The sequence below is a fragment of the Scophthalmus maximus genome, chromosome 16 (genome assembly GCF_022379125.1).
Source record: "Scophthalmus maximus strain ysfricsl-2021 chromosome 16, ASM2237912v1, whole genome shotgun sequence".
Classification (NCBI taxonomy): Eukaryota; Metazoa; Chordata; class Actinopteri; order Pleuronectiformes; family Scophthalmidae; genus Scophthalmus; species Scophthalmus maximus.
Window position 1 is genome coordinate 11,939,203 of NC_061530.1, and position 8,361 is coordinate 11,947,563.

Consider the following 8,361-nt stretch of genomic DNA (forward strand, 5'->3'; position numbering starts at 1 on the left):
TCTCCTCCATTGTGCGCGTGTGCCGAGCTGCTATTCGCCCCGTGTGCTCTGTGTGACTCTGACATCATTATTATCGGCTGACTGGGAGGATCGGATCTGCGCGCACTGCCCTTTAAGATGCGTCACTCATCGCTCCGTTAATAGAAAGTCATTCTGCCTGTTTTTCCGCGGTGCGGGAGGAGGATCTGCTCCAGCTGGCCCGAGGAACCACGACAGAGAGAGAGGGGGGGGGGGGGGGGGCGGAGGAACAAGAAAAAAAAAATACTGTGGACCATTTTCTGTCGGCCGAAAAACCCCAGGAAGGAAGGGGAGAGGACGGGCCCCGCCGAGGGAGACGGAAATGAGAGGGGGTGTCCGGAGAGGAAACCCCACCCCTTTAAGAGCAAGTGGGACATAGCGGTGCGAGGAAAGGAGAGGAGGGGGAGAAGAAAGAGGAATTAAAAAAGAAAAGGAAGAAAGAGACAGGGAGGGAGGAGGGAGCGCGGGCGATAAAAAAAGAAAGATGACATCCTCGCAGCTGAGCGGCCGAGGTGGAGCGAGAGGCCGCGGCCGGGCGAGAGCGCCGCTCGCCGGGGTCAGGGCTTGAATCCAACAACGAGGCTTCGACAAACACCCGATTGGCCTATTGGGGGTGGGGGGGTGGTGGGGGGGTCGGGAAAAAGAGAAATAGATCCATAAATTAAAAACAAAGCATGAGCTGCTGTGCGACCAGATGCGTGTGTTATAACCCATATCTGATCCCGTGCGTAAAAACGCATTGATTTCACGTAGAATGGCTCCTGTCCGTTGCTGAAGTGTGACTGTGCTGTGCGATCTGTGGTTTGTTTTGGTGGCTTATTTATTATATATATTTTTTTTTTTTGGAAGCAGCTTTGCCGATTGGTGTTGCGATGTTTGTTTTTTTTCCCGTCAGATTTCCTGTTCTGATGAATTAAAGTTCGACACCAAAGTGAACGAGAAGCAGGCCCGTGTCGGAGCGGGCCCGCGGCGCTCCGCTCCCGCCTGCGCCGCACTCGGAGCAGCTTCCACGGACAGCGTCGGGCCACCTCAATGAGAACGGCTGATTTTTGATTTTTTATTAGCAGACGACTTTATTCGCGACCCCCCCCCCTCCCCCCACCACCACCACCACCACCACGAGCGTCCAGGAACCCGTCGCTTCCGCTGCAGAACAGGCGACAGTTCGCGCCTCGACCGATCGGTGGGCCGATCAACACCATGCGACGGGCCGCTGCCGTCCTCGACCTCGATCAGGAACTGACTTTATAATCTCCATCGGCGCAAAATGGATGCTGCTTGGAGCAATTTTCTCTTCCAGGTAGGCTTGTGGAGCGGGCACACTTGTTTTGGCCTCTGCTGTCTTGTCGCTGTTGTTTTGTTCTTCCTTCCCTTCTGCTTCTCATTGTGCAGCGCGCCTGCTCTCACACGCACTGTTTTTGTCCTTGTGGTCCGCACGTCCTGTATTACAACGTAGCAGCCCGAGATAATGCTGTGACTTGTGTTTACTTTTTTTTGGTGATGGCCTTCTCCTTGCTTCTCCAGCATACTCCCACCCAAAACCAAGTGGAGGGGAGCCTCCAATCAGAGCTCATGCAAGTGCATGCGAGTTCTCCCCAAACCCCACCCACAGAGCACATAGCACAGCCTCCTTCGACTGTGGACACTGCTGCCCTCAATGAGGACCCCCTGCCCGGTGAGGGACACTGCACCTGATCACACTGCACACTGTCTCACCCAAGATGATTTGGATGATCTACTGACACAGTCAGGGGGGAGAGGGGGGGTACAGAGCGAAAACAATGTCAATCACCACTGACTGCTTCCAAACTATTTATCTGACTTTGTGTGTGGATCCCCCTCTCTGATATGTGCAGGAGGTCTGATTCAAGAATTCAGAAACCTAATTTTTATGCACTTGACCTAAACTAGTAAGCCAAAGCATCTGCACTCACGGAAAACTGCGGTCAAATTATTTCAAAACCCGAAAAGACACAATCTGCATCCAAAAGTTCTTCGCTCAAATTGGATTTTTCAGATTCACACAGCACAATTCAACATTCAGGCCATGACATGTTAAGCAGCATCTTAATGTGTCTCAATTTTTTTATTTGTTAAATAGTGTAAAAGTGTTGTTATCGACCCCTATTGAGAAAGTTATTGTAACTTTGCCAAAGTGAAAATAGAAATATCTAACAGTCACATGCGACCTTGGTATATAAGAAACTATATTAGGCCTTATTGTGTTGTATATCGACTTCCTGCGATTAGCTCTGAGACAATTGGTCAATTACTCGTATGCATAAACATGTTTTTTTTTAAATTATTGATTAAGTGTGATCAAATGTTTTCAAACCAAAAATACATAATTATTTCTCTAAGATAATCTTTGAATGACACCTTGGGCTCTGGAAACCATATAGGCCCCCGCTACTAAAACTCAAACAAATTGCAGTTGCTCAATCTTTTAAATGTTAAAAATAATAAAAAAATGTTCCAAAACCCAAGATGTTATCATAATATGACCTCTTTGTAAGTACAAACTCAGCGTCCTTGAAATGACCAAATGTTTTGTTTTTTCCTTCTGTCTTGTTTCCCGCCTCCCTCTGGTCCAGTGAAACCTGTGTCTCGTCCGGCCCGCGTGCCCCACATCTGTGCCATATGCAACAAGCAGTTCAAGAACAACTACAACCTGCGGCGGCACCAGTCGGTCCACACTGGGGTACGCATGAAGGACAGGGCCAGAGAGCAGGCGGAGGGGGCAAAGGAGGGAGCGGCCGGCCAGGTGGCGGTGTCTGCCCCGTCGGTGATGGCGGTGGGGGCCGGAGGGAGGGCGGAGAGGCCCACTGTTCCCCTCTCCCTGCTACACCTCTCCGCGCCTCCCCCTCTCGCCCCTCCCGGCGTGCTGGTGGGTGCACAGCAGCCTCCCCTGGGTAGTCGGGATGGTGAAGGGGTTGCCATGCCAAACGTAATGGCTAGTGTTAACCCCCATGCGCCGCCTCCTGCTGCTGTCGTCATGGCCACAGGGGCGACAGTACAGGTGGGTCAGGGCCTTGTGGAGATGGCTGTCGACAACCCCAAACCTTCAAGCATGATGTTTCTTAAGCTGCCCGGCCACAGGGATGGTTAATCCATCTTCTTTTGTTGTTTGGGATTGTATGTTTACTTTTTTTAAATTGAAAATCTCCCGTTTGTTAAAACTGGATAAATATTCATATTGAACAATCAATTCAGGGACCAGTCATTTCCATCCCAAGCGTTTTGCACTGGTCCCTAGTTTGAGAAACACTGTGCTAGAAGCCCCCCCCCCCACGCTCCCCTGCATGTTCTCTGTGACACAAACAGTGTGAAAGCAGACAAGGGAAGTTCCCAACAGGAAGTAGTCAATCCAATATGCGAATCAACTGTCAGACATGTTGTTTTTGTCTATATAACAGTAATTGTATGCAGAGAAATTCCCCCCGTCTAAACTACGCAGCGCTTGTCTCTTCTGCCTCAGCGGCCCACAAATCCCAACCCAAACCCGGTGAGGAAGAACCACGCCTGCGAGACGTGTGGGAAGGCCTTCCGCGACGTTTACCACCTCAACCGCCACCGCCTGTCCCACTCGGACGAGAAGCCGTTCTCCTGTCCCATCTGCCAGCAGCGCTTCAAGAGGAAGGACCGCATGAGCCACCACGTGCGCTCCCACCAGGGCGGCGTGGAGAAACCCTACGTCTGCCCCCACTGTGGCAAGGCTTTCTCCAGGTGCTACGTTTGAGCTTATTCAGAATGTGTTAGAAGTTATGAAATGTAAAAATGTATATGTACGCCATCATTCAGACTCTGAGAGTACTCCAGGTCCTATTGGTCACAAATGCGTGTTGAATTATTATTATTGTAAGTTTAAATTCATGGTTTCAAAGGAAAAATCCACCGATTTAAACTTGAGTGGAGGTGGATAGCAGAAACATCCCTCATGTTGCCAGTCTCTCAGAGGAAGTTCTTCATTTTTGACACTGTCATGTAGCGTCGCCTTTTTCTAATATCTGTCCCTTCTTTCCATCCCAAGGCCCGACCATCTCAACAGTCACGTCAGACAGGTGCACTCCTCAGAGCGACCTTTCAAATGCCCAGTACGTCATGTCCACCCGCTGTAACATCCTCACTCAGCAACAATCTTATTTTTTTAGTCCACTCATTAAGTTAATGGCTTATACATTACAACACGTCCCTGTGTCCTCTCTGGACTCATGCAGATAAATGGTCATTGAGAATATAACTATATAAACTGATCTAGATAAAGCACATGTGTTTTTGATCCTCAGAATATTCAGGTTCAGCATACTTTATTTGTACCCGTAGGTAGATTTGGTTTGCAGTCTAAGATGCATGTCAGACGGAGGACTCTTTCTTAGACTGCAAACCAATGCATAGACGTAATGAAATATAATAAAACATAACCTCATATATACTTAACTAGAATAAGACTGGAATAAAAATGCTCCTGGCTTCAGTTATCAGGACTTAAAATGAATAAATAAATAAATACAAAAAAAAAACACTCGACCTAACAACCAACACTAGAATAAAACGTGGCAAGAAAAAAAAAGGTACGTCGTTTTAATTTATACGCTTTTCACACTTTAAAATGTATCCGTTGAAGAGCGCTCATGTGCTTTTGACTTTAGCAATCCCTCATCTGTCGCCTCCTTTTTTCAGACCTGTGAGTCCAGCTTCGCCACGAAGGATCGTTTGCGTGCGCATATGATTCGCCACGAGGAGAAGGTCCCCTGCCACGTCTGTGGGAAGCTCCTGTCTGCTGCCTACATCACGGATCACATGAGGGTGCACAACCAGTCGCAGCACCACGTCTGCCATCTCTGTAACCGCAGTAAGTACAGATGCCTTGATGTACTCGTTTAATTAAGTATATGTCAAAAAAGAAATACAGGCGGTGCCTGCATAGTTATTGGTTATGACACTGACCAGGAACCACAACGTCTCCTGTTGTTTACCATCTGAAAATGTAATAATGTTTAAAAAAAAAAGAAAGTGCAGGTATAACACATTAATTCCATTCTAAACCCGGCCTTTTGTGTCAAAGAGCAAGGTCATTAATCTTTTAATGAAATACTAATAACACACATTCACTTTTTGTTTGTTTGTTCATATGAGAGTTGTATGAATCTCCTCATATAATTCTCAGCCATTGAATTGATTAGCATATTCCCCAAAATGGCAAACTGTTGCTTAAATGACATGAGATGTTAATTCAACATTTTGAGATTTAACTTGAGATTTTCTGTGCTTAACTTTGTGGTTACCTTTACACTTTGATGATATTTGGACTGTCTTTCTTTTTTTGACTGTCAACTTCACATTGGCGAGAGCAGACGTCAGTTTATCACTTGTTGCCTTATGTTGGTAACTGTGTGGTTTCACATTTGCTCAGATTATTGTTTGGCTCTGTGCTCAATGAACCTCTGCTCTATCATTGACATCTCTTGCTGGAGTAACAGTGTCTTTCTCTCTCTCCTCCCAACTCTCCTCTCCACCGTCAGGCTTCACCACACTGACGTACCTTCGTGTCCATGCCCAGAAGCACCACGGCCAGGAGTGGAAGGACAGTCCGGGGGGCTTTGGCGGCACAGCCTCTGGTGGCATACTCGTCTGCCATTTGTGTGGCGTCCACTGCAAGACACCCACACAGCTCCAGGGGCACATGGGCACCCATGGCAACAGCCAGGGTGCCCCGAGCCCCATCACCTCTAATGTGGCTTCCAGCAGCTCTGTGTCCCTCAGCAACATGGTGTCAGCACCCACCGTGTACGTCACTGGCAACACGGTGGTGGACCTGCTTGTCACAGACTGCTCGAGCATTGCAGCGCCACAGTCCCACAGTTAGCAATAGAGAGCTCAGCAATAAAAACCTCAGTCCCTTAGCAGAGGGCAAGGTTAGAGAAGGTTGACGTTACTTGTAGATGCCGATCCGGTTTCAGTTTGGTCCATGTCCCCCCCGCTCATAGGTAAGGTTAGGAATTGAGGGTGGGGGAGATTAACACCAGTCCGCTCAGAGCTGCAGAGCTGGAGCGCCGGGAGAAAAGGAGGAAAAGGAATTAGCCGTATTAATAGAGCAATGAAGTCATGGAAAAAGGGACATTTGTGGCAGCAGCAGGTCCACTGACACTAACGACGAACATGGATGTGTCGTCCAAACATCCCCGAATGCTCTCGTGAATTAAAGACTCCAAGGAAACTGTGGTATTGTGAGCATCTACTGTATTACTCTCCCCTCTCTGCCCTCTCTCTCGCTCTCTCTTTTCTTTCTCTCTCTCTCTCTCTTTCCCTCTGGCATTGGTTGCTCTCTGCAAGTGCACCCAGTACTGTATATCTCACACCAGCTCTGATCTTACCTCCATTTTGCAGCTCACTTTCTGAGAATCCAAATGGCTTGCGTTTTTAAAAAGAATTTGTGTGAGAATAGCTCAAAAAAAATACAATTAAAAAAAAAACACAAGGAAGAAACACATTAGTAAGGAAGTTGCGTGCTTGGGTGTGTGTGTAAGTCGGGGGCTCCTCCAGCATGCTAGCGTGTTTGCCTACAAAACTAGAATCAACATTTGATTTGAAGCTGTATTGCCATTTTATTAACTTTTCGAGAGGGCTGCTTCTAGATCAGGACGGAGGACCGCACGCACGTTGTGGTCAGTAATTGTATTGTGGGATGTACTTGTTCATTTGTTTTCCTAAAAGTACAGAGATAAGGATAGAGTTATATTCAGGAGTGTCAAGCACATTTAATTGTTATTATTTGATTCGACGAGGATCAAAATGGGTTTGAGATTTCTTGGATTTTCTTGCTCTCAGTCTTCCTCTCTGGGTCTGGCCATTAAAAACAAAAAAAAAAAACAACAAAAAAAACACAACTGCTAATCAACACTTGAGCTTCTGACACGGCGATTCTTGCACCTGAGAACTACCTTTTGCATGAAAACAAGCTAGCTCAGCCATGCTCATTGTTCGGGAGGTGTCATGACAAAAGAAACTTTTAGCAGTTCCACTGAGCGAGTTGGCTGTAAACAATGATATTTATAAAGAAAAAAAGTGTTGATTTTATTCCGAACGATTTTTCACATTGTTGGCCATTCATTTGATTGTAGCTGTCATTGCCATAGTCCATTTCTTTTCTCTATGTACCAGTCCAATGGGTGAAACTTATGCATTAGATTTAGTCATTTAACTCTCTGTATAGCACACGATGTTCTGAACACAAGTCATTATCGTTCCACATTAATCATGTGAAGAATGGTCACTTGTTCGTTGGATATTTTGTTGGTTGCTTTGAGTTATGTTGTGAGGGATGTGTGGTGCCGGGGAAGGGGCTTATAAAGTCACAAGTCAGGCGGCGAAGTCCAACGGGGGTTTGACATCACCACTTGGTATGCTGTAAACAAATCCTGGTTTTGTACTGGAGTGCTTTTTTTTTCTTCTTTCAGTTTTGTGTTCATATTTTATCTTTTAAATTTGTAGACTTGTTTCTTTCTTCCCTCTCTTTTTCTTTTCCTTGGAAATGTGTTCTTCCTGTTGAGAAAAGTAGTGATTTATAAAAAAAAAAGGTTAATTTTAGGTTTTCTCCGTCACACTAAGAAAAAAGATAATACCTCTACTCTAGGATTCTGTACAGCTCTTGTGATACATCTTAATGCCTTATCGTACTTAACTGCATTTTAATTCTTTTATGATGAAATATTTGAAATCTTAGTCATGGATTCATTAAGAATATTAATGGGATGTATTTATATTTATATTTTTATATTTCTCAACAGTATGCATGTCTAAAAGGTTGTTAGAGCAAAAAAAACAATGATGCTTACTACAGTTATGAATATTATCTTATTTTGTAGATGAAGTAGAGATCATGTTATTATTTTGTAATTTGGACAGTTTAAAGTAAAAAGGGTAAACAGGCCTTGTTTTGTGTTCTGATCTGTTTCTATCACCTTTACACCACAGCTTCTTCACTGACATGATTCCCATCATTCTGATGATCAAGTCTAGGGCTGCAACTATTATTTTCATCTTAGACTAATCTGTCAACTATTTTCTTGAAAAATCGATTCGTTTTTTGGTCATAAAAATGGCGAAAAATTCTGAATGTGTTACTCAAACTCCAAGATGATGTTTTGTTTTCTCCACAAACCAAAGCTATATATATAAATATTTACCTTTAAATTATGAGATAATTTTAAGTTCAAACACAAACAAGATAATTCATGGAGCGTACTTCATGATAAGATAATATTTTAGAGACAACTGTTGTTGGTTGTAGAAAAACACTTCATGATCTGGTTCTATGTATTATTTCTATCATACTTAACATGT

General features: G+C 45.0%; 1 protein-coding gene across 4 annotated transcripts; it reads left to right on the forward strand.

Annotated features, from left to right (window-relative positions):
* The first annotated feature begins 245 nt into the window (after positions 1–245).
* mazb (MYC-associated zinc finger protein b (purine-binding transcription factor)) lies at positions 246–7,948 on the forward strand. 4 transcript variants are annotated; one of them, XM_035613066.2, is made up of 8 exons: positions 248–819; positions 914–1,318; positions 1,543–1,693; positions 2,613–3,037; positions 3,497–3,744; positions 4,049–4,112; positions 4,699–4,870; positions 5,541–7,948. In XM_035613066.2, exons 2-8 carry the CDS (start codon positions 1,286–1,288, stop codon positions 5,882–5,884), a joined length of 1,437 nt encoding a protein of 478 aa, XP_035468959.1. In that variant the 5' UTR covers positions 248–819; positions 914–1,285; the 3' UTR covers positions 5,885–7,948. The 4 variants fall into 4 exon arrangements, with proteins under 4 accessions (XP_035468961.1, XP_035468959.1, XP_035468960.1 ...); XM_035613068.2 differs by having other exon boundaries at positions 246–1,318; positions 4,049–4,079; XM_035613067.2 differs by having other exon boundaries at positions 248–1,318.
* The last annotated feature ends 413 nt before the right edge of the window (positions 7,949–8,361 follow it).

Coding starts and splice junctions, on each gene's coding strand:
- mazb (XM_035613067.2), top strand. CDS start 1,286: ATGGATGCTGCTTGGAGCAATTTTCTCTTCCAG. Junction 3,038..3,496: donor CCACAGGGGCGACAGTACAG/GTGGGTCAGGGC, acceptor CTTCTGCCTCAG/CGGCCCACAAATCCCAACCC. Junction 4,113..4,698: donor AGCGACCTTTCAAATGCCCA/GTACGTCATGTC, acceptor TCCTTTTTTCAG/ACCTGTGAGTCCAGCTTCGC.